At 40.0% G+C, this 27,325-nt stretch overlaps 1 protein-coding gene across 1 annotated transcript in view; it reads left to right on the top strand.

Moving 5' to 3' along the window:
• Positions 1-27,325, top strand: part of LOC139750935 (uncharacterized) — a 266,933-nt gene that overhangs the window by 95,237 nt on the left and 144,371 nt on the right. Inside the window, exons 3-4 of the mRNA XM_071665847.1 lie at positions 2,288-2,492; positions 14,678-14,842. Coding sequence (XP_071521948.1) covers positions 2,288-2,492; positions 14,678-14,842 — 370 coding nt within the window. The remainder of the gene's footprint in view (positions 1-2,287; positions 2,493-14,677; positions 14,843-27,325) is intronic.

Here is a 27,325-nt window from a genome sequence, read left to right as displayed (position 1 = left end):
CATCCATAAACAAATTAAACAACCATGGAGACATCACACACCCCTGCCGCAAACCTGCATTCACTGAGAGCCAATCACTTTCCTCTCTTCCTACACGTAAACATGCCTTACATCCTCAATAAAAACTTTTCACATGCCTTACATCCTCAATAAAAACTTTTCACTGCTTCTAACAACTTGCCTCCCACACCATATATTCTTAGTACCTTCCACAGAGCATCTCTATCAACTCTATCATATGCCTTCTCCAGATCCATAAATGCTACATACAAATCCATTTGCTTTTCTAAGTATTTCTCACATACATTCTTCAAAGCAAACACCTGATCCACACATCCTCTACCACTTCTGAAACCACACTGCTCTTCCCCAATCTCATGCTCTGTACATGCCTTCACCCTCTCAATTAATACCCTCCCATATAATTTACCAGGAACACTCAACAAACTTATACCTCTGTAATTTGAGCACTCAATCTTATCCCCTTTGCCTTTGTACAATGGCAGTATGCAGGCATTCCGCCAATCCTCAGGCACCTCTCCGTGAATCATACATACATTAAATAACCTTACCAACCAATCCAAAACACAGTCACCCCCTTTTTTAATAAATTCCACTGCAATACCATCCGAACCTGCTGCCTTGCCGGCTTTCATCTTCCGCAAAGCTTTTACTACCTCTTCTCTGTTTACCAAATCATTTTCCCAAACCCTCTCACTTTGCACACCACCTCGACCAAAACACCCTATATCTGCCACTCTATCATCAAACACATTCAACAAACCTTCAAAATACTCACTCCATCTTCTCACATCACCACTACTTGTTATCACCTCCCCATTTGCCCCCTTCACTGAAGTTCCCATTTGCTCCCTTGTCTTACGCACTTTATTTACCTCCTTCCAGAACATCTTTTTATTCTCCCTAAGATTTACTGATACTCTCTCACCCCAACTCTCATTTCCCCTATTTTTCACCTCTTGCACCTTTCTCTTGACCTCCTGTCTCTTTCTTTTATACATCTCCCACTCATTTGCATTTTTTCCCTGCAAAAATCGTCCAAATGCCTCTCTCTTCTCTTTCACTAATAATCTTACTTCATCCCACCGCTCAGTACCCTTTCTAATCAACCCACCTCCCACACTTCTCATGCCACAAGCATCTTTTGTGAATATTATTTTGATTGACCAAAAGTCATGCTACATTGTTTCAAAGTGTTTACCATATGCACATTTTGAATGCTCAGGGACCTCTTGATTTATGCATATACATCATTTACATGGGCTCAAGATTGAAATAATGCAATCATTATTGCGCTGATAGTGCATTGGTGTGGCGTTGCCAGTGTTGTGTGAGAAGCACACTTTGTGTATTTGATGAGAATGACTCACACTTTGTGATATTTGATGAGAATGACTCACACTTTGTGATATTTGATGAGAATGACTCACACTTTGTGATATTTGATGAGAATGACTCAGACACATCGAAATTCAAAGGTGGCCCAAATTATCTTAGCTAACATTGTGTTATAAAGAAATTCACCATGAGAAGACATTGAAAGCTAAACAGATGGTGCTAGATTTCTTTTTGAAGAAAAAGGACACTTATAGAGAGGACCAGCCATCATCATGCAGTGACATAATAGCTGAACTAATTCAGCCATCACATCTACCTTCTACAATTGCATCATCAGACCCAATGACTCCTCCAATCACCTCTTTCCTCTCCATCAGCACCGGCAAGCATTTCAGGAACAGCAGTAAATAGAGGTTTTCATTTTTATTCCTAAGATTCATTGCACAGCATGTATATTATTGTATTTTGTATTTCCTGGTATGTGTATACTGTAGTTTTTCACTGGTATGATATTCAGTAGTCTCATTAAGAATGAAACACCTTATGTGACCATTTCCAAGAACATAACTATTGCATAAATTGAGATGTCTTCGTAGTTATTAACCTGGAATAGGTTGGAAAGGAAGAAGCAAGGCTGAATAGATCGTGGGTAACTAATTGCTTGAAGTGTAGCCTCTGTTCTTTAATACTGTAGTAACCTTTGTTTGCAGAAGGTTATGATTGGCTAAGCATAGGCTTTTTGATTTCTCTGTGATTGAATTCAGTAGTTGGCCACTGAAGGAAAACAAATTTACTTATGTTATTTTGTTTGGTTTCCACATGATGCCCTTGCACTTGGTAAGGGAAAATCAGGTGTAACATGTGCCTTCATTATTGTTGTGTGTCTGAGCACAGAAAAAACTCTTATGCAAAACCTTTCCACTTTCAGAATGATGATCAGAGCAGCCATAGCACCAGTGAGGAAAAAAGTTTCCACACCCCTCATTCAAGTCATCAGCAACGAGAGATTGAGCACCAGAGACAGCATTCACCTGATACACCATTCATCTGCAGTCAGCTGGGTGGGACTCAAGAGTGTGAAGTAGTGTGGGACTGTAATTCACCTGGCTACTCTAAAGATGATTTGAAGCGAAGTAAGAGGATTTTTGTGCTTCTTTGACACATTAAATTCATGAATTTCAGTGCTTCTTTAGGATGAAACTAGTCTCTGGAGATTTTGTGTACATTTTTATGAACTGGTATTTAAGAAGAGTGGGATATGGATGTGTGAAAAATAGATTTTTAATTTTAGATGTGATTTCTTAAAGTGACACTGGTCTGTGTAAGCATACATTTTACTTTATTATAGAAAGGTGGCCTAATTTACTGGTGAACCATTTCTGAAAAGATTTGAAACTGGGAAGTAGGTACTGATGAATTAGATAGATTGAAATTGATCCATCATGATTGTAATTGCTATTATTTAACAGTAATTAATGCTGCTGAGGTAGTTTTGTGGCTTGCTGTGCTGCAGGTAGGAGACCAGCCTGCTTTTTTTTCTCCTTTTAATCCACATTAGCTGCTATTGATAATTAAATTTGTTGTCAGATAAAAGATTGTCTTACTAACAGAAAAACTGATTTGCATTAAATGAAAAATGATGAAATTCTTAAGAATAACTAGTGATGTACAGGAAAGCTCATTCCTCTACCCATATTATTTCATAATTTTTCCCAGAGGATAGGGAAGGAAGAGTATTACCAGTATACATTCTGTGTATCATATGAGGTGACAAATGTAGGTAGGAGTGGAAGACTTTAAACCTTCCTCTTTTGGAAAAGCAGCTTGTGCTTAGAGGTACCTAGAGGTATTAAATGAGGAGTGACATAGGGTGACTGTAAATGAACTAGGGGAGTGAAATGTATTTAGAGAAGCAGTGCTTAAGTGTGCAGATGACGTGTTTGACATTTGAAAGGTGGGATGTGGACATAGAGAAGGGTTAGGGAGTTACATAGATATACAGATTACACAGACCCAAGGTCCTAGCGAGGTGGTCTGGTCTTACACTGCTGAAAAAGATGCAGTAAAGGAAAAGGATGGCAATGCAAAGGCTATCTACCCACCCTCCACTCCCTCTGGCAATACACTGGGTAGAAAACAGGTAGAAAAATACCTTGCAGGACTAATATGTCTCAAGGAAATTTTTATAGGAAAGTCAGGAGGTAGAATGAATGTGAACATGTGCATCCCATCACCAATTGTATGCATCCTTTCACATTTTCTTATAAAAACAAAAGTAAGGATACACTTTGAACTCCAACATTGCAACTTATCATGTTTATAGTGCCATATGACTTACATTTATTTACCAAGGCCTGAACATGCAAGAGGGTGTAAAGATAAGGTGTGAATAGGATAAGGAAAATTGGATTAATCTGGCATACAGCTGTCTGTGGGCTGAACCAGGGCATATGAAGTGGTCAGGAAACCATAGAAATGTCTGTGAGTGTGATCAAAAGAGGCCATTCTGTGCTTGTTCCAGGTACTACCATGGTAATGTGGGAAATGGAGAACAATTATGGAAAAATTATTGAATGAACACTGTAAATGTTTAAACTGCACATGCCAAAATATTCTCTTTTCTCTGCTTCAGGAAAGCTTACATGAAGATTTTAGAGAACTACAAGGTTGCATGAAGAGCGAGTGGTATAAGTACTGTATTTGCAGAAGCTCCTTCACCATTTTCTAGTCAATTACTTGTCGCTTTATTTCCAAGGTTAAGATATAATTTAGCATCTTCAAATATAGAAAAATTTCTAGAACATTTTGGTTTCCTATATCCAGAATAAAAGAATGACTCAAGTGTGGAACTATTTTATGTCTTCACCTGTTAACCCTAAAGCAGCATATCCCATCAGTTGATGTTCTGAAGGTAATGGTAGCCAAAATCAGTTTGAGCATTAGCATTTTTCCCCAAAAAGCTGCATGTGTGGGTGTTGTGTATAGTAGAATACAAAGTTGCGAAATCTCTTTAAATAGATGCTTCTAGCAGCACCACCTCAGAGCAGTTACCTCTACCCCCATCATCACCATCTTCCACTAAAACAGTGTTACCAGCCACCATCACTACCAATCAGAAGCACAACCTCCAGCACTACAGTGATCATCACCATCCACCTTTCAGTATCATCACCATCACCATCTTAAAAAAAGACAACAAACAGAAGATACACAAAGTTAGATATAGTATTCAGGAGCCTAGCTTGTGTCCATAGAGAGAAGAGCTTTTTAGACAGTTTGAAAAGAGATTGCAGGAAAGGGAATTGTATTGGTAAGAGGAGCATCAGGGTAAGAAGGAATGTTAGAGTTGTCCAAGATAGAGGAGAAATGGGAACCAAAGAGAGTTGCTTTTTCTACTGGAGAAACAGCTATTGTATCATCAGAATAGGGAAGTGAAAGGAAGGTAGAGCAACAGTAGTTGCTGGCAGTGCTGTTATCTAAAGACCAGAAAAACCTATCAGTGGATGATTTGTACCAACTTCAATACAGAGGATGTAAGCAATTAAATTTTGGTGTATTTAAGTGAAAAAAGGATATGGCAATGATTTTGATGATATTTTTGAATTACAATTTCAAAGTGATCAATTTTCAGTTAAGGCTTAAAACAGAGGTCTCAGCTTTTTTTTTTTTTCTTTTGCATGAAATATGCCCTGCAGCTTAGAAAAGGATATGGCTCATACAATAAAACCTATTATCCAAAATGCTTGGAGAATCTGCCATTTTGGATAACAGAATTTCTGGTCACTTGATTTTTCAAGTTAAGTAGGCGATAAGAAATTTAATATTTTAAGATATTACCTATTTGCAAATATTTTACACAGAGGAATTATTGATATATATGAGCAAAAAGTGAAAAAGATTTTGAGCAATTGGGTCCTGAACATACGGGAGGGTGAAAGGCATGCACGGAATAGAGTGAATGGGAACAATGGGGTATACCGGGGTCGACGTGCTGCCAGTGGATTGAACCAGGACATGTGAAGCATCTGGGATAAAACATGGAGAGTTTTGTGGGTCTTGGATGGGGAAAGGGTGCTGTGGTTTCAGTGCACTACACATGACAGCTAAAGACTGAATGTGAACGAATGTGGCTTTTTTTGTCTGTTCCTGGTGCTGCCTTGCTTGGGGGGAGGGGAGATGCTATTTCAGGTGTTGCTGGGTGGCAACAGGAATGGATAAAGGCAGCAAGTATGAATTATGTACCTGTGTATACATTTATTTTTTATTTATTTTGCTTTGTCGCTGTCTCCCGTGTTTGCGAGGTAGCGCAAGGAAACAGACAAAAGAAATGGCCCAACCCACCCCCATACACATGTATATACATACACGTCCACACACGCAAAAACACACACCTATACATCTCAATGTACACATATATATACACACATAGACACACACATATACACCCATGCACACAATTCACACTGTCTGCCTTTATTCATTCCCATCGCCACCTCGCCACACATGGAACTGTGTATACATGTATATGTATATATACATTGAAATGTATATGGGTGTGTGTGGGCATTTTTGTATATACATGTGTGTGTGGGTGGATTGGGCCATTCTTCGTGTGTTTCCTTGCACTACCTCGCAAACACGGGAAACAGCGGTTAAGCATGATAAAAAAGTAATGAGCAAAAAGCAAATGACGTCCTTCATAAGCGCTGCTTTGGACTTGCCCTTATCCAGCCTCTTATACAATTCCATCTTCTTTTTGAGGCATAAAATATTCCTTTTGCCTTTTGTGCAAGATGTAGACGGATTCAGGGAGTTGTCAGGCAATTGATGACGGTGTTTCTAAAGGGCCACAGTGTTAATACAGGGTGTACAAAATACACAAATGTGCAAGACCAGCACACAATACTGCATCAGAAAGCACATGGGGAGGTAATAACAAGTAGTGGTGAAGTGAGAAGGAGATGGAGTGAGTATTTTGAAGGTTTGTTGAATGTGTTTAATGATAGAGTGGCAAATATAGTGTGTTTTGGTTGAGGTGGTGTTTGAAGTGAGAGGGTCAGGGAGAATGGTTTGGTAAACAGAGAAGAGGTAGTGAAAACTTTACGGAGGATGAAAGCTGGCAAGGTGGCATTTTGGATGGTATTGCAGTGGAATTTATTAGAAAAGGGGGTGACTGTGTTATTGATTGGTTGGTAAGGATATTCAGTGTATGTATGGTTCATGGTGAAGTACCTGAGGATTGGCGGAATGCATGCATAGTGCCATTGTACAAAGGCAAAGGGGATAAAGGTGAATGTTCAAATTTCAGATTTATAAGTTTGTTGAGCACTCCTGGGAAATTACATGGGAGGGTATTGATTGAGAGGGTAAAGGCATGCACAGAGCATCAGATTGGGGAAGAGCAGTGTGGTTTCAGAAGTGGTAGAGAATGTGTGAAACAGGTGTTTGCTTTGAAGAATGTATGTAAGTGATACTTAGAAAAACAGATGGATTTGTATGTAGCATTTATGGATCTGGAGAAGGCATATGATAGAGTTAATAGAGATGCTTTGTGGAAGGTATTAAGAGTATATGGTGTGGGATGGAAGTTGCTAGAAGCAGTGGAAAGTTTTTACCAAGGATGTAAGGCATGCATATAAGTAGGAAGAGAGGAAAGTGATTGGTTCCTAGTGAATGTTGGTTTGCGGCAGAGGTGCGTGATATCTCCATGGTTGTTTAATTTGTTTATGGTTGGGGTGGTTAGGGAGGTGAATGCAAGGGTTTTGGAGAGAGGGGCAAGTATGCAGTCTGTTGTGGATGAGAGGGCTTGACAAGTGAGTCAGTTGTTGTTTGCTGATGATACAGTGCTTGCGGCTGATTTGAGTGAGAAACTGCAGAAGTTGGTGACTGAGTTTGGTAAAGTGTGTGAGAGAAGAAAGCTGAGAGTGAATGTGAATAAGAGCAAGGTTGTTAGGTTCAGTAGGGTTGAAGGGCAAGTTAATGGGGAGGTAAGTTTGAATGGAAAAAACTGGAGGAAGTGAAGTGTCTTATTTGTCTAGGAGAGGATTTAGCAGCGGATGGAACCATGGAAGCAGAAGTGAGACACAGGGTGGGGGAGGGGGCGAAGGTTCTGGGAGTGTAGAAGAATGTATGGAAGATGGGAACGTTATCTCAGAGAGCAAAAATGGGTATTTTTGAAGGAATAGTGGTTCCAACAATGTTATAAGGTTGGGAGGCATGTGCTATAGTTAGGGTTGTGCAGAGGAGGGTGGATGTGTTTGAAATGAAATGTTTAAGGGCAATATGTGGTGTGAGGTGTTTGACTAAGTAATGAAAGGGTAAGAGAGATGTGTGGTAATGAAAGAGTGTGCTTAAGAGAGCAGAAGAGGGTGTATTGAAATGGTTTGGTCACATGGAGAGAATGAGTGAGGAAAGATTGACAAAAAGGATATATGTGTCAGAGGTAGAGGGAATGAGGAGAAGCGGGAGATCAAATTGGAGGTGGAAGGATGGAGTGAAAAAGATTTTGAGTGATTGGGGCCTGAACATACATGAGGGTGAAAGGCGTGCTAGGAATAGAGTGAATTGGAACGATGTGGTGTACTGGGGTCCAAGTGCTGTAACTGGATTGAACCAGAGTATGTGAAGTGTTTGGGGTAATCCATGGAAAGGTCTATGGGGCCTGGATGTGGAAAGGGAGCTGTGGTTTCAGTGCATTATACATGACAGCTAGAGACTGAGTGTGAACGAATGTGGCCTTTTTTTTTTTTATCTTTTCCTAGCACTCCCGTGCGGGGAGGATGCTATTTCATGTATGGCGGGGTGGCGATAGGAATGGATGAAGGCAGCAAGTATGAATATGTACATATGCATATATGTATATGTCTGTGTATGTATATGTATGTATACATTGAAATGTATAGGTATATATATATATTCGTGTGTGGGCATTTATGTATATGCATGTGTATGTGGGTGGGTTGGGCCATTCTTTCGTCTGTTTCCTTGCGCTACCTTGCTGATGCTGGAGACAGCAATTAAGTATAATACAAAATATGTGCATGTGTGGGCGTTTATGTATATACATGTGTGTGTGGGTGGGTTGGGCTATTCCTCCTCAGTTTCCTTGCACTACCTCGCAAACATGGGAGATGATGGTTAAGTATAATGAAAAAAATATAATGTGCGTGTGTGGGCATTTATGTATATACACGTGTGTGTGGGTGGGTTGGGCCATTCTTTGTCTGTTTCCTTGCAATACCTCGTAAGTGCAGGAGACGGCGGTTAAGTAAGATGAAAAAATGAGCAAAAAACAGTTGATGTCCTTCATAAGTGCTGCCTTGGACTTGCCCATATCCAGCCTTTTATGCAACTCTATCTTCTTTACGAGGCATAAAATGTTCCTTTTGCTCTTTGTGCAAGACATAGACGGATTCAGGGAACTGTCAGGCAATTGATGACAGTGTTTGTAAGGGGCCACTGTCCACAGTAGTAATACAGGGTGCACAAGATACACAAATGTACAATCAGAAAGCACACGGGAGACAATGAAAGACCATGTGTGCCACAAAACAGCAGATTGTGAATGCGCTAATTGCTGCTGAACAGTGCCTGTGCAATTTGAAGTATTTTTTTTTACTTTGCATAATCGAAGGCTGCCAACCGAAATTGAAAACAAACCTTGTTTTGAACATATGTTGTCTAGAATTTTAGATAACAGATATTTTACTGTACTGTGGAATACAATGGAAATTCAAACAGCATCAGACAGTTGGGTCCATACAGGACTGTTTGTGATGTTAGATGTCAGAAACTCTAAGATTCGTATAGTAAAAGTAGAAAGGCATACAGATGTTTCAATGAGGAAAACCTGAAAACTTTTGTGTAACTTAGGAAGTGCAAATGATATCAGTTTTGGACTTAAAGTGAAGTATTTGTCATCTACTCTAAAACCTATCTTTGGTACTGTTTTCAATTACTCTAATTGGTAAATCACTCTATATGTTAACAATCCTGTTACAGAAAAATTACTTTGACTCATCTAAGGTAACTTGCTTCCATTACTGCAAGTGAAATCATACAAAGTAAGCCTTAAGTAGCTGTTATATCAAGATTATGGAAGCCTTTGATAATACTGAGTACCTCTGGTAGATCACCTCTTAACCTTTTCTTTTCTAAGCTAGATAGATTTAAGTAACCTGGTCAAATGTCATAGGATTTACTTCTCAGTCCAGGAATCACCTTGGTAATTTGATGCTGTACTCTTTCTATTCTTTCTGCCTTTTTTCAAATAGGACAACTAAAACTAACTACAGTATCCAAGGTGAATTGTAGAGTGAGAATGATTTCCTTAGATTTAAAGTCCAACCTATGAATCTAAGAATTTTGCCTCCTCATTTTTATTGCTTCTTTTTACTGCATGATTGCCTTAGGTCATTGGAAATTTTTACACCCGCATCATTTTTCTATTTTACTTTTATACCAAATTGTGAAACTTTGCACATATCGAAATTAGAATATTTTTTCCACCTGTGAGCCCAATCCATCAGTTTGCCTACATTACTTTTAAGGCCCAAACATTAAATCTCAGTCATAGATTTATTTCTTAGTACAGTTAGTGAACTTCGACATCTTGCAATGTAACCCATTATCGAAAGTGTTTATTTATATGCGAGAGATATGGTCCTAAAACTAATCCCTTTGGCACACCACTTGTTACATTTAAGCATTCTAAGGTCTGACCATCTATTACTATTGTTACTCTTTGTCTATGGCCAGATGGCCAGTCAGCCTATTTCCTAACTGCCAAAGTATAACCCTTTTTTATCTTGAAGGCTCCAGGTGCAGACAAAAGTCCACATAAAGGCTGGTTCTTAATTGAAATATAGAGAGAATAATGAAAGTGAAAAAGAATATACAAGGGTAAGTATTTATGAATTTTGGAGAAATTGAAAGACCTGTAGTTATTGGGAAAGACATGAGAAGGTAGCGAGTTCCAAAGCTTCCAGGTGTTGGAAAAGAAAAAGTTATCAAAATGGCCCACCCTTAGTTGCCGATGACCATACAGTAATCATGTGATGCGGCAGCTTCCTAAGTATTGCATGGTCTAGCTAGTGGTGAGGGCACACAAACAGCCAGCTCTCTGGAGCAAAACCCAAAGTAATCCGGATAGTAAAGGGAAAGTGAACCAAAATTGCGGCTTAGGGCAAGAGCATAAAGTTTGGAAGCTAGCTTGGAACATTTTATAAGTTGGACCGCTTTTGACTCAACTCTTTCAAGTAAGGATGCATAGCTAGAACCACCCCAGATGTGAGAGTAATACTCCATACAAAGATTAATCAATCCTTTGTTTAAGTGAAGTAACTGTTTTGAAGAATAGATGTTTCAACATCTGAACAGGACACCTTGGTTTTTAGCGGCAGACTCAGCTATTCTCCCAATATGAGGTTTCAAAGAAAGAGTGGATGTTACAGTAATGCCAAGAATGGTCATTGAGTCAAGAGGTTGAATTATAGAGCCATCAAAGGAGAGACGAGATTTGTGAGGAGTTTTGATAGAGAGATGGGTAGAAACTAGGTCTTGGAGGTATTAAACTTAACTAGATTTCATCTACCTCTCTGAGATATCTTGTCCAAGTCTTAAGTTATTGAGGAGGCTGTGTCAAGATGAGATGCAGGTCAAGTGAGAGAGGAAGGAGCAATTGAAGGATGTGGATGAATGCAGTGTTGAGTCATCAGTACATGAGTGCATTTAATTATTTGTAGAGGAGAGATCCTTTAAAAAAAAAGGAGAAAAATGTAAGGGACATGATAGAGCCTTGAGGGAACTGCTGTTGATGGAGAAAAGGGGAGAGGCTGATCCATCAGTAGCCACAGAGATAGATCACCCACAGAGGAAGCTAGATATGAGAGAGCAAAGTAAGGGAGGGGAGAATAAAGATGAGATCCTAATGCCACACCTTGTCAAAAGCTTTGGATATGCCAAGGGCAACTATACATGACTCCCCAGAATCTTTCAGGGATGATGACCAGACATTAGCAAGATAGGAAAGAATACTACCAGTGAATGTCACCTTTTGGTAGCCATACTGGTGATCAGAGAAGACTGATTATTGAGGTGTCTAAGGATATGGGAGTTGAGAAGGGATTTAAAGACTTTAAAATGGTAGATGTCAAAACAATAGAATGATAGGGGGGTCAGAATGGTCACCCCTCTTAGGGATGGGATGTATGAGTGCATACTTCTAAAGAGAAGGAAAAGTTTTATTTTTTAAAACAAATGGAGCAGACGAGCAAGCACAGGTGCAGGTACAAAGGCATGCTCCTTCAGTACATGGGGATGGATGCCATCAGAACCATAGGCCTTGTTTGTGTCCAGAGAGAGAGAAGCGGTTTTAGGACTGTCCAAAAAAGATTAGGTGGAGGGGCATCAGATTAGTAAGAGAAGTATCATGGGGTGAAGGAATCTTGAGTCATCCAAGGTGGAGTTAGAGGAGAAATGGGAACCAAAGAGAGTTTTTTGTCTATGGTAGAGACAGCTGAGGGCATCTCTAACAGCTTCTGTTGCTCTGCTTTTCCTTCACTTTTCTGTTTTGATAGTACTATAGCTGTCTCTGCCATAGACAGAGCAACTCTCTTTGGTTCCCTTTTCTCCTCTAGCTTAACCAGTACCAAGTGATTTAACTTTAGCCGGTAATGGTTGATACGGAACGTTATCAAATGTTTCCTGAAAATCTAGATGTATGTTATCACCTGCTTTACTTTCATCATACATGTTGATTGCATTGTAAAAGAATTAAGCAGATTTGATTAAATGGTGGTCCTCTAAATGGTTTTCAGTTTTATGTATATTTATTATAATTTGTTGCTCTCTCCCATGTTAGCAAGGTAGCACAAGGAAACAGACGAAAGAATGGCCCAACCCACCCACATACACGTGTCTATACATACACGCCTACACACGCACATGTACTCACCTATACATTTCAACGTATGCATATATATACATACACAGACATATACACATGTACATATTCATACTTGCTGCTTTCATCCATTCCCATCGCCACCCCGTCACACATGAAACGGCACCCTCCTCCCTCCCATGCACGCGTGTGGTAGCTCTAGGAAAAGACAACAAAGGCTACATTCGTTTATTTACACTCAGTCTCTAGCTGTCATGTGTAATGCACCAAAACCACAGCTCCCTTTCCACATCTAGACCCCATAAGACTTTCCATGGTTTATCCCAGACGCTTCACATGCCCTGGTTCAATCCATTCACAGCACATCAACCCCCAGTATACCACATCGTTCCAATTCACTCTATTTCTTGCACGCCTTTTCACCCTCCTGTATGTTCAGGCCCCGATCGCTCAAAATGTTTTTTACTCCATCCATCCACCTCCAATTTGGTCTCCCACTTCTCATTCTTCCACCTCTGACACATATATCCTCTTTGTCAATCTTTCCTTACTCATACCATTTCAATACACCCTCTTCTGCTCTCTCAACCACACTCTTTTTATTACCACATCTCTCTTACCCTTTCATTACTTACTCGATCAAACCACCTCACACCACATATTGTCCTCAAACATCTCATTTCCAACACATCCACTCTCCTCCGCACAACCCTATCTATACCCCACGCCTTGCAACCATATAACATTTTTGGAGCCACTATTCCTTCAGACAGTTTTGTCTTGATTAATAGTTTCCACAAGCTTTCCTACTACAGATATTAAACTAATTGGACTAATTTCTGGGCAGTAATTTATTTCCTTTTTTGAGTATCATTGTTACATTGGCAGATGTCCATTTCTGGAATTTTCCTTAGAGCAGGTGATTTATTGAAAAGAGCAGTCAAGGGTTAAGTCATCTTATTTTTTGCCCTTTTCATTGAGTTTTGTAATACTTACCTGGGTCTGCTGTTTTATTTCCTTTCATTCCATTTATTGCTCATGGTTTATTTTCAACTTTTATTTCATTATGTTTAAGAATATTATCTACTCTCAGCAATGGAACTGGATTCAAGACATGAGTTGTTTCTTCAGTCGTTAATACAGATGCAAAAAATCTCTAAAGATCTTTGCCATGGCTTTGTTGTCTTGAATCAAGACACCATTTTACTTAATTAATGGACCAGTAGACTGGGTAAGGACTCTCTTCCATGTACCTCTGGTTACATTTGTGCTGCATCTCTTGAATAACAGTTCATTTTCAGTATCATCCAACAGATTTAGAAACGAAGGATGTTATCAGGTTCCTCCTCTCTCATCTCTCATCAATGGTGGACACTTCTGTAGCCCTCATCCTCTCATTATAACTACTTTTTCTTAATTTAGGTACCATATTACTTGCTCTTCTTTATACCCACTCAATCAGATCTTTGTGATTCTTAAAGTGAAGCAGCCAGACTTGTGAGGTAATCCAATTTTGGTCTGACATATGTAGGGAATAATTTGCCAAACATGTTTTTGTCTCTAGGCTTGAATGCAGTTGTTATATTTGCCAGTAGACAATTTCCATTTTTCATAATTCTCTGAGTGCACATCTCTGGTGATAGATTAAGCACAGTGTTGACCCCCAGCAGATTTCCGTACTTTCTGTCCCATTAGGTAAGAATCTCAGTGAGGCCATTCAGTTTTTCCTATCCTGGCACTTACCCTTCTTCTTCACTCCTCTCATTACCAGTTGCTTAAGCACTGGCAGTTGCTTATCTCTTATAGTTTACTTTTTTTCTCATCCATATCATTCTTTTACTCACTTCATAACGCTCTTTAACACAGTTCCACTGATCCTCCTTTATCAGAAGGACCATTCCATCTTTTGCTTTCATTCTCCAGGACCTCCCTATCCTTGTTACATCCACACAGATTCAGACCTAAATCATCAGAGAGAAATCCTTGCTTGACTCTTTTTCCTGTGTTTGGAAAGTAATAAGACAAGGAGGGAAGGGTTTCTGGTCCTCACTCATGCCTATTAATCACCTCTTATGACAAGCAGGAGATATGTGGGTAGGTACCATACCTCCCTACCCACGTAGATAAAGGAAATTTATGATTTAGAATTAAGAATCATGTGAAATTGATATTGTCAGGTGTTATGCAAGAGAGAGTAAAATTTTGTGTTTGTGGATTGAGTTCAAGCAACCCTTGTGTTTATGAGGCAGAAAGGAAAGACAGCATTCTGGGTCGAGGAGAGAAACATGACATCCACTGATGATAATGATATGATAAACAGCATGTATTGTTATACCTGTATTTCTCCTTATTTTAATAATAGAAATATACCACCCATGATGATAAGTAATCTGCTACTGCTTCATGTACTTTCAGTGCCTGGTGGTGAGGGTGAAGCTGGAGCTATTCCTGTGACTTTCATTGCTCCTGTACCCCATCGTGTGCTATTCCCGAAGGGTAAGGGTCGCCCACAAACGACTACATCTGTAAAAAGCACCACTGCCCAGCTAGATAAACTTTTGGATCAGCTTAGAAGCAAAAGTAGGTTTCTGGCTTTTTTAGTGGTATGTTAATTCATAATCCTTTAATGTGGCATTAACTTATCTTTTCCAACCCTCAGAATTCATGTTTTTCAAATTGTTTAGAAAATGTATATAATCAAATATAATCAAAAGTATTCATATAACTTTGAAAAAAGATCAGTTCAGAAGCATGTTTCATTCACTATTTTCACTGAAGTAAAATGTAGAGGTTTTGTAGATGTTTCAGTGCAGTGCACTAATAAGTATGAGTTTAAGGCCTGAGTGTGAAGTGAGTTGTCACTGCATATGTTTTATTGTTTATTGTAACTTCACATGAATGTAGACTACTTATTATTATTATGTTGTATCTCATATAATAAATCTTTTCTTGCCATTATCAGTTTGATTTATAGACAGTTCTTTCATAAGAGTAAAACTATAAAAGTTTGTGGAATTATCAGCTGCATTAATGACACACCATAAGTTAAACAGGTGCTGGAAATGTTGCCTCTAATTTTCCTAGAAAACCTTCACTTACCTCATCTTGGTCAACTTTTGATGCCAAAAGACTCATTGTCCATAAAACATCTCTCCCTGCAATCAGAAGACAGAGCATTATTATTATCAAATAGCTCTGTCTGGTCCTGTAAGCATGGCTAAAAGTCACTTAGTTGTTCCTAGAAACTCAAATAAATGTGCATTCATTGGTGTGACTAGAGGAGGACTGACTGTGAGGAGAAATTATCATGCACTCTCACCTCAGCCACCACCCAAACTCACTGCATAGCCTTGAAACTATGGTGTAAAACTCAATGAGTAAATATCCCCCCAAAGGCATCGCACAGCTTGCATGAATATCTTCTGGAGGCATTATGGTGCCAAAGGACTGAACCCTGAAAATGTAGGGGGTCCTCAGGACTGAAGTTTATCAAAAAATGAAAAGATGTTTTAGTTTTATTAAGTTTTAAGAAGTATCAAGAAAAGGAAAAAAATTGTAAATTATCCTTGTTAGTTACTGTATATACATTTAGATTTGGTGCACACACCAAGGTCATACAATCCCTCATTGTAGTTTATGGCCAGCTATCGCTCTTGGATTCTCTCTTGGTGTCAAGTATAGTTGCTTGTAACATTGGGCATATCTGCATATAGAGAAAGTGCACCTTCCAGTTTAAATGATCGCTGGAGAAGGCAACCCATACAAGTTTGGCTAGAGGCCCTGCAGAGTCGGACATATTACCACATTTGGTGTATGGGTAACAGTCACTGCAGTTTTTTTTTTCATTTTTACCTGTATTGCCTGTGATGTAATGCATCTCTGTATACCCCAGTAAATTATTCCTACCAGTTTAAATGAAGATGGGAAGAGGCAATCCATGCAGTTGCAAATATAACCCCCACAGAGAAAATCATATAAGTATGGATGTGGTCCTTCAGAGGTTTAGATAGATGCAGTTACAGTTGTATGCTTTAATACATTTTATTCACCAAATGTTTATGAGGATAAAGTTAGTGATAAAGGACACATGGATAGAATGGTGTAAGAAGGCACTGAGGTTGGAAACATAGGTAGATGTGTAATGAGTACAGTGTTTTAGGAGGTTTTTCAAAATTGACTTAGCTCTTGATACAATAAAGAATATGCAGTGCATTGCTTTGACTGAAGTTAGATGTACATTACTGTTTTTGTCAAGCAGTAATTTGTAATCTTCTAAGTTTCAGAATGAGTGAAGTTTTGAAAAGAATCTTACCAAGCATGATTTTTTTTATACTAGTACATGTACACTTCATGTTACTCTTTCTTTCTGTCATTTAGAAGTACATTAGAGTGCTTACAGCCAAACAATAGTTTTGACCAAATCTTCTTTCAGTGACTTCTCCATTCATTCTCCATTGTAACACTCCTCATACTGCATGTACCCTCACTCTTTTGTGGTATTTTATTCACCGTCTTTTTATTTATTCTCTTTATTTATTTATATTTTTATTTTATTTTGCTTTGTCGCTGTCTCCCGTGTTTGCGAGGTAGCGCAAGGAAACAGACGAAAGAAATGGCCCAACCCACCCCCATACACAATGTATATACATACACGTCCACACACGCAAATATACATACCTATACATCTCAATGTACACATATATATACACACACAGACACATACATATATACCCATGCACACAATTCACACTGTCTGCCTTTATTCATTCCCATTGCCACCTCGCCACACATGGAATACCATCCCCCTCCCCCCTCATGTGTGCGAGGTAGCACTAGGAAAAGACAACAAAGGCCCCATTCGTTCACACTCAGTCTCTAGCTGTTATGCAATAATGCCCGAAACCACAGCTCCCTTTCCACATCCAGGCCCCACACAACTTTCCATGGTTTACCCCAGACGCTTCACATGCCCTGATTCAATCCACTGACAGCACGTCAACCCCGGTATACCACATCGATCCAATTCACTCTATTCCTTGCCCTCCTTTCACCCTCCTGCATGTTCAGGCCCCGATCACACAAAATCTTTTTCACTCCATCTTTCCACCTCCAATTTGGTCTCCCACTTCTCCTCGTTCCCTCCACCTCCGACACATATATCCTCTTGGTCAATCTTTCCTCACTCATTCTCTCCATGTGCCCAAACCATTTCAAAACACCCTCTTCTGCTCTCTCAACGACGCTCTTTTTATTTCCACACATCTATCTTACCCTTACATTACTTACTCGATCAAACCACGTCACACCACACATTGTCCTCAAACATCTCATTTCCAGCACATCCACCCTCCTGCGCACAACTCTATCCATAGCCCACAACTCGCAACCATACAACATTGTTGGAACCACTAATCCTTCAAAAATACCCATTTTTGCTTTCTGAGATAATGTTCTCGACTTCCACACATTCTTCAAGGCTCCCAGGATTTTCGCCCCCTCCCCCACCCTATGATTCACTTCCGCTTCCATGGTTCCATCCGCTGCCGGATCCACTCCCAGATATCTAAAACACTTTACTTCCTCCAGTTTTTCTCCATTCATACTTACCTCCCAATTGACTTGACCCTCAGCCCTACTGTACCTAATAACCTTGCTCTTATTCACATTTACTCTTAACTTTCTTCTTTCACACACTTTACCAAACTTAGTCACCAGCTTCTGCAGTTTCTCACATGAATCAGCCACCAGTGCTGTATCATCAGCGAACAACAACTGACTCATTTCCCAAGCTCTCTCATCCACAACAGACTTCATACTTGCCCATCTTTCCAAAACTCTTGCATTCACCTCCCTAACAACCCCATCCATAAACAAATTAAACAACCATGGAGACATCACACACCCCTGCCGCAAACCTACATTCACTGAGAACCAATCACTTTCCTCTCTTCCTACACGTACACATGCCTTACATCCTCGATAAAAACTTTTCACTGCTTCTAACAACTTGCCTCTCACACCATATATTCTTAATACCTTCCACAGAGCATCTCTATCAACTCTATCATATGCCTTCTCCAGATCCATAAATGCTACATACAAATCCATTTGCTTTTCTAAGTATTTCTCACATACATTCTTCGAAGCAAACACCTGATCCACACATTCTCTACCACTTCTGAAACCACACTGCTCTTCCCCAATCTGATGCTCTGTACATGCCTTCACCCTCTCAATCAATACCCTCCCATATAATTTCCCAGGAATACTCAACAAACTTTTTTTTTTTTTTTTTTTTGCTTTGTCGCTGTCTCCCGCGTTTGCGAGGTAGCGCAAGGAAACAGACGAAAGAAATGGCCCAACCCACCCCCATACACATGTATATACATACGTCCACACACGCAAAATATACACACCTACACAGCCTTCCATGGTTTGCCCCAGACGCTTCACATGCCCTGATTCAATCCACTGACAGCACGTCAACCCCGGTATACCACATCGCTCCAATTCACTCTATTCCTTGCCCTCCTTTCACCCTCCTGCATGTTCAGGCCCCGATCACTCAAAATCTTTTTCACTCCATCTTTCCACCTCCAATTTGGTCTCCCACTTCTCCTCGTTCCCTCCACCTCCGATACATATATCCTCTTGGTCAATCTTTCCTCACTCATTCTCTCCATGTACCCAAACCATTTCAAAACACCCCCTTCTGCTCTCTCAACCACACTCTTTTTATTTCCACACATCTATCTTTCCCTTACACTACTTACTCGATCAAACCACCTCACACCACACATTGTCCTCAAACATCTCATTTCCAGCACATCCACCCTCCTGCGCACAACTCTATCCATAGCCCACGACTCGCAACCATACAACATTGTTGGAACCACTAATCCTTCAAAAATACCCATTTTTGCTTTCTGAGATAATGTTCTCGACTTCCACACATTCTTCAAGGCTCCCAGGATTTTCGCCCCCTCCCCCACCCTATGATTCACTTCCGCTTCCATGGTTCCATCCGCTGCCGGATCCACTCCCAGATATCTAAAACACTTTACTTCCTCCAGTTTTTCTCCATTCATACTTACCTCCCAATTGACTTGACCCTCAGCCCTACTGTACCTAATAACCTTGCTCTTATTCACATTTACTCTTAACTTTCTTCTTTCACACACTTTACCAAACTTAGTCACCAGCTTCTGCAGTTTCTCACATGAATCAGCCACCAGTGCTGTATCATCAGCGAACAACAACTGACTCATTTCCCAAGCTCTCTCATCCACAACAGACTTCATACTTGCCCATCTTTCCAAAACTCTTGCATTCACCTCCCTAACAACCCCATCCATAAACAAATTAAACAACCATGGAGACATCACACACCCCTGCCGCAAACCTACATTCACTGAGAACCAATCACTTTCCTCTCTTCCTACACGTACACATGCCTTACATCCTCGATAAAAACTTTTCACTGCTTCTAACAACTTGCCTCTCACACCATATATTCTTAATACCTTCCACAGAGCATCTCTATCAACTCTATCATATGCCTTCTCCAGATCCATAAATGCTACATACAAATCCATTTGCTTTTCTAAGTATTTCTCACATACATTCTTCAAAGCAAACACCTGATCCACACATTCTCTACCACTTCTGAAACCACACTGCTCTTCCCCAATCTGATGCTCTGTACATGCCTTCACCCTCTCAATCAATACCCTCCCATATAATTTCCCAGGAATACTCAACAAACTTTTTTTTTTTTTTTTTTTTGCTTTGTCGCTGTCTCCCGCGTTTGCGAGGTAGCGCAAGGAAACAGACGAAAGAAATGGCCCAACCCACCCCCATACACATGTTTATACATACGTCCACACACGCAAAATATACACACCTACACAGCCTTCCATGGTTTGCCCCAGACGCTTCACATGCCCTGATTCAATCCACTGACAGCACGTCAACCCCGGTATACCACATCGCTCCAATTCACTCTATTCCTTGCCCTCCTTTCACCCTCCTGCATGTTCAGGCCCCGATCACTCAAAATCTTTTTCACTCCATCTTTCCACCTCCAATTTGGTCTCCCACTTCTCCTCGTTCCCTCCACCTCCGATACATATATCCTCTTGGTCAATCTTTCCTCGCTCATTCTCTCCATGTGCCCAAACCATTTCAAAACACCCTCTTCTGCTCTCTCAACCACACTCTTTTTATTTCCACACATCTCTCTTACCCTTACATTACTTACTCGATCAAACCACCTCACACCACACATTGTCCTCAAGCATCTCATTTCCAGCACATCCACCCTCTTGCGCACAACTCTATCCATAGTCCACGCCTCGCAACCATACAACATTGTTGGAACCACTGTTCCTTCAAACATACCCATTTTTGCTTTCGGAGATAATGTTCTCGACTTCCACACATTCTTCAAGGCTCCCAGGATTTTCGCCCCCTCCCCCACCCTATGATTCACTTCCGCTTCCATGGTTCCATCCGCTGCCAGATCCACTCCCAGATATCTAAAACACTTCACTTCCTCCAGTTTTTCTCCATTCAAACTTACCTCCCAATTGACTTGACCCTCAACCCTACTGTACCTAATAACCTTGCTCTTTTTCACATTTACTCTTAACTTTCTTCTTTCACACACTTTACCAAACTCAGTCACCAGCTTCTGCAGTTTCTCACATGAATCAGCCACCAGCGCTGTATCATCAGCGAACAACAACTGACTCACTTCCCAAGCTCTCTCATCCACAACAGACTTCATACTTGCCCCTCTTTCCAAAACTCTTGCATTCACCTCCCTAATAACCCCATCCATAAACAAATTGAACAGCCATGGAGACATCACACACCCCTGCTGCAAACCTACATTCACTGAGAGCCAATCACTTTCCTCTCTTCCTACACGTACACATGCCTTACATGTGTATATGTGTATATGCATATATACACATATATATGCATAAACACCCATATACATACATATACATATACATATCAACATATACATACATATACATACACAGACATGTACATATATACACATGTACATATTCATACTTACTTGCCTTCATCCATTCCTGTTGCTACTCTGCCACACAAGAAATAGCATCCCCCCTTTCAGCGAGGTAGTGCCAGGAAAAGAGAAAAAAGGCCACATTCATCCACACTCAGTCTTTAGCCCCACAGACCTTTCCATGGTTTACCACAGATGCTTCACTTTCCCTGATTCAGTCCATTAACAGCACTTTGACCCAGTGTACCACATCGTTCGAATTTACTCTATTCTTTGCACGCCTGTCACCCTCCTGTATGTTCAGGCCCCGATCACTCAGAATCTTTTTCACTCCATTGTTCCACCTCCAATTTGGTCTCCTACTTCTTATTCCCTCCACCTCTGACACATATATCCCCTTTGTCAATCTTTCCCCACTCATTCTTTCCATATGTCCAAACCATTTCAACACGCCCCCTTCTGCTCTCTCAACCACACCCTTTTTATTACCACACACCTCTACATTGATTTCTTCCTTTTAATCTCATCTTCAGATGCTCTTTTTATGTTTTTTAGATCCCTCTTTCATTTCCATCCAGTTTCCCATATCTCCAAAAGTTCATCTCCAATGTTTGTATTGTTCTTATTTTACTTTATACTTATGTATAACTCCTAGGAAGGCTGAATTGTACCTTGAGTCATTCTGTTCTGCATCTGCAAGCTTAAATTGATTGCCAACTGCTTACCTGTCTTTCAGTATTTCTTCTTGTATCTAATTGATTTATGTATACAAAAGAATGATCCATGCTTATTTTGCTTATGTATCCTCTGCATGATTTTGATTTGTACATGTTTTATGTATCCCTTGCACGTCCTCATGTCACACTCGTAAACTGCTTTTAGGCCAACTCCAGATCTTAGAAATTAATAGCCACTGTCTATACTGTCTTAAGTTTATTTCATACTAACATGTAGGAATGATTGCTATTTAGGCTGAATTTTACCTCTGAGCAGACAATTTCATATCTGTGAATTCATATTCATTGCCAGCACTTTTCTGTTTTTCAGTATTTTTCCTTTATCTTTATCTGTTTATCTTTCTTCACAGAAAAGTAGTCCATGCTCCTTAGATTTTTTATTCTATATATCCCTCCCACTTCCTTATGTGTCTGTCCACTAATTGTAAGTTAAATCCAGATATGTAAAAGTCCATGTCTACTCCTTTACTTTATTATTAAAAACATTGTCACATCTATGTATAAATGCTTATGTAGGCTGAACTGTTCTTTATTTGCAGACAGTTTTACATTTACATAAGCAGATTTTTTACTGGTAGGTTACTTGTCTTTATTTTATTTATTTTTTTTTTTTTGCTTTGTCGCTGTCTCCCGCGTTTGCGAGGTAGCACAAGGAAACAGACGAAAGAAATGGCCCAACCCACCCCCATACACATGTATATACATACATCCACACACGCAAAATATACATACCTACACAGCTTTCCATGGTTTACCCCAGACGCTTCACATGCCCCGATTCAATCCACTGACAGCACGACAACCCCGGTATACCACATCGCTCCAATTCACTCAATTCCTTGCCCTCCTTTCACCCTCCTGCATGTTCAGGCCCCGATCACACAAAATCTTTTTCACTCCATCTTTCCACCTCCAATTTGGTCTCCCTCTTCTCCTCGTTCCCTCCACCTCCGACACATATATCCTCTTGGTCAATCTTTCCTCACTCATTCTCTCCATGTGCCCAAACCATTTCAAAACACCCTCTTCTGCTCTGTCAACCACACTCTTTTTATTTCCACACATCTCTCTTTATGCATTCATAAATTCACTGTCTATTTATCCATCATCATTAAAAGGCTGTCTAAGCTGTTGTAACCTCTATGTTCTGTCGTACATCTCACTGTCTGTCTGACCATGATTTACTCTCTGACTTTGTGTAACTTTGTTTTCTTAAGACACCACCAACAAACTTTTATCATTTGTTTTCATTTTCTCCTCTTTACACATTCTAGATTCTCTCTCAGTGTCATGTAGTTATTTTGCCAAATCACACACACTATTACAGTCTTTTTTCTTTTTTGTTTCATTGCTGTGATCCTATGTATGTTATTTGTCTATCTGTTAATATCTCTGATGTCCATTAATGGGAACTCCCATCTAGGGGGTGGCCACGACACATGAGTTTTTACTTATCCCTGTCTTTACATGCCTTCCTAGCATATACCATTCCACACTTCCTCCCACCAATTCCCTCCCTCCAGTATTCTTCCACTCTATTTTCCCATCACAGGCAGTCTTCCTTTCACACCAATCCTTTGATCATACCATTGTACACTCAATTTGTAAACTTCCCATCTTGCATTTTTTGCACCTGCCCATACCACCTCAAAGTATTACATTTCACCCACTCTACCACTCCACAATTCATTTCCTTTGCATTCCTTGCCATACCAGATCTCTTATACACCACCTCATTTCTCTCTTTCCTTCTAGTCATACTACATGCTCCCCTCAAATAATTCATTTCCACTGCCTGGATTCTTGACCTGTTACTTACCATGTCTATGTTTCAGCTGCAGTGGTCAGGGTTAAGAGGCCTGTGCTGCCCCCTTATCCTTTCTTCACTTTCATATTCATGCTACTTCCCTTCATTATTCTGTTAATGGACCCAATTACTTTTATAGACTCTTATACTCTGTACTGCTCTCTCCCTTATCTCTCCTTCCAAATCACCAAACTTACTCAAGATAGCTCCCAAATACTTTAATTCTGTTACCTCTCCCAGTCTTTCTCTCCCTCCCTTTCATCAGTAACACAATTTAGTACAATTGATTTTCTCACTGTATAGGGCTTTGCATAATCTGTACTTTCACCATATTACCTAGTAGACACCATTACCTTACTTTTACTCTCACTGACCTTCAGTCACCTATGCTTACATGCATCATGAAACATAATCCTCTGCAACTCCTCTTTACTTAGCAAACAACACAGTATCATCCGCAAGCAGGTGTGTTGCTTGCCATTGTACATCACCATCACACTTCTCTGCACCCCCTTTCCATAGTTCTGATTTCAATCTTATTATCACTACCCCTATATATATGTTAAAATGCTAGACATGAATTTGGTTCTCTGTAGAAGACTTCCACACCTCCCAGCAGTTATCCCCTTATCCCATACATCCACATATCCTACATGGGGTAACACCTAGTACTTTGTCTATAACTCATTTGTACAGTAATATTTAAACTTCTGCACAAAAGGGAGTGAGCCCTTCTTGTACCTTCAAGATGAACATAGTACATGAAGCCAGTTTATGGTAATCATTGATTTGTGGTGCAATTTTTGGCTAAATATTTTTTTTGCGGTCTGTCACATGATCATGAGATATTCTTTAGGGATTTTCAGGTCAGGATCATTCACACCCTCACAAAATTGCTGAATAAGCTCTCTTTTGCATACCCTTTTTTTTATCAGTCTTCAGTCCAGAAATGCCTGAAGCATCATTACAAAGCATGATGAACTTATATCCTATGCAGTTACTGAAAAACTGAGCATTATTGCAATCCCAGAAATGTGGGTAGAATGAGAATTAACACTTAATTGCCAAGTTAGCGGTACCCAGATTCAAACTATTTACAAAGATTGCTTGTACAGGGTAGGTGGTGGAGTTTGGATCTACTTTGATAACAATCCAAGTGCTATTAAGGTAAGCAAAGTAGATACACACACTTACAACTCTTTTTATATTGACATTACCAACAAATTCAAATGTAGACTACATCTTGGCATTATCTACAGACCTCCTAAGAAGATAATGATAAGATGTTATACAATGAAATCAAAACTATAGTTAACAGTGAAGAGGTTATAATAGCAGGAGACTTCAACAGTCCAAACATAAACTGGAGCATGTTAACAGGTGATCGAGAAAACACAGGACTGATGGAACTGATTAAAGATGCTTTTCTAGAACAGATAATGGAAAAAAACAACTAGAGGTAAAAACATTCTTGATCTTGTCCTCACTGGTGACACAAAGTTAATCAACTTTTGTGAAGCAGGCGAGAGTTTGTCAAACAGAGGTCACAGTTTGATTAGAGATGAATTTAGATTTTGAAATAAATGACAACAAACTCTTGATCCCAGATTACAGGTGAGCAAGTTTTGAAAACATTAGACATGAAATTCTCAGTACCAATTGGACAAAACTTCTTGATGTTTACACAGTGGAGGAAATATGAAATAATTGTGAAAATACTCTACTCAAGATTGAAAATAGACATATTCCATGAATTACGAAGAGAACTTACAATCTTTCAAAACCATTGTGGATGAATAGGAGACTAGAAGGACTAATATGCCAAAAGAAGGAAAAAAGAAATTCTGATCATAGGGAACAGATGAAAATTACTAGGAATTAATCAAGATCAAAAGAGAGTGTAGAAAAGTCATAAGACAGAGTAAATGTGGGGAAGAAAAAGAATTTCCCTGTTAGTTAAGAAAAATTCTAAGGAATTCTTCAAATATATAAGACAAAGGAAGACAGTAAAAGAAGGAATTTGACCATTACGAAACAAACATGACACACCAGTTACTGATGACAAGGATATGGCTACCATACTGAATTGTATTTTTAACTCTGTATTTACAATTGAAGAAACATCTCGAATACTGCAACCAATGAAAATGTTTCAAGGATCTGGTGAAGAAGAGTGAAAGGTTAGAGAAATAAAGAGCTCTGTAGTACTTAAGGACCTGGACCAATTAAATCCAGGATAACTTAGCTTCAAGATTCTTAAAGGAGGTCAGGAGACAGATGATATACCTTGTAACAAAAACATTCAACAAATCCCTATTGGATGGTCAGGTGCCAGCTGACTGGAAACTATGAAATGTTACTCATATATAAAAAAGGAGACTAAAAGTGTGCCTTGAACTACTGCCCAATTAGCCTTACGTCAGTGTTAGGTGAAATGATGGAAAAAATGATTATTATTATTATTATACTTTGTCGCTGTCTCCCGCGTTTGCGAGGTAGCGCAAGGAAACAGACAAAAGAAATGGCCCCCCCCCCATACACATGTATATACATACGTCCACACACGCAAATATACATACCTACACAGCTTTCCATGGTTTACCCCAGACGCTTCACATGCCCTGCTTCAATCCACTGACAGCACATCAACCCCGGTATACCACATCGCTCCAATTCACTCTATTCCTTGCCCTCCTTTCACCCTCCTGCATGCTCAGGCCCCGATCACACAAAATCTTTTTCACTCCATCTTTCCACCTCCAATTTGGTCTCCCTCTTCTCCTTGTTCCCTCCACCTCCGACACATATATCCTCTTGGTCAATCTTTCCTCACTCATCCTCTCCATGTGCCCAAACCACTTCAAAACACCCTCTTCTGCTCTCTCAACCACGCTCTTTTTATTTCCACACATCTCTCTTACCCTTACGTTACTCACTCGATCAAACCACCTCACACCACACATTGTCCTCAGACATCTCATTTCCAGCACATCCATCCTCCTGCGCACAACTCTATCCATAGCCCACGCCTCGCAACCATACAACATTGTTGGAACCACTATTCCTTCAAACATACCCATTTTTGCTTTCCGAGATAATGTTCTCGACTTCCACACATTCTTCAAGGCCCCCAGAATTTTCACCCCCTCCCCCACCCTATGATCCACTTCCGCTTCCATGGTTCCATCCGCTGCCAGATCCACTCCCAGATATCTAAAACACTTCACTTCCTCCAGTTTTTCTCCATTCAAACTCACCTCCCAATTGACTTGACCCTCAACCCTACTGTACCTAATAACCTTGCTCTTATTCACATTTACTCTTAACTTTCTTCTTCCACACACTTTTCCAAACTCAGTCACCAGCTTCTGCAGTTTCTCACATGAATCAGCCACCAGCGCTGTATCATCAGCGAACAACAACTGACTCACTTCCCAAGCTCTCTCATCCCCAACAGACTTCATACTTGCCCCTCTTTC

The sequence above is a fragment of the Panulirus ornatus genome, chromosome 10 (genome assembly GCF_036320965.1).
Source record: "Panulirus ornatus isolate Po-2019 chromosome 10, ASM3632096v1, whole genome shotgun sequence".
Taxonomy (NCBI): domain Eukaryota; kingdom Metazoa; phylum Arthropoda; class Malacostraca; order Decapoda; family Palinuridae; genus Panulirus; species Panulirus ornatus.
The sequence above is the reverse complement of the archived record's forward strand: the minus strand, read 5'-3'. Positions and strand labels throughout refer to the sequence as shown.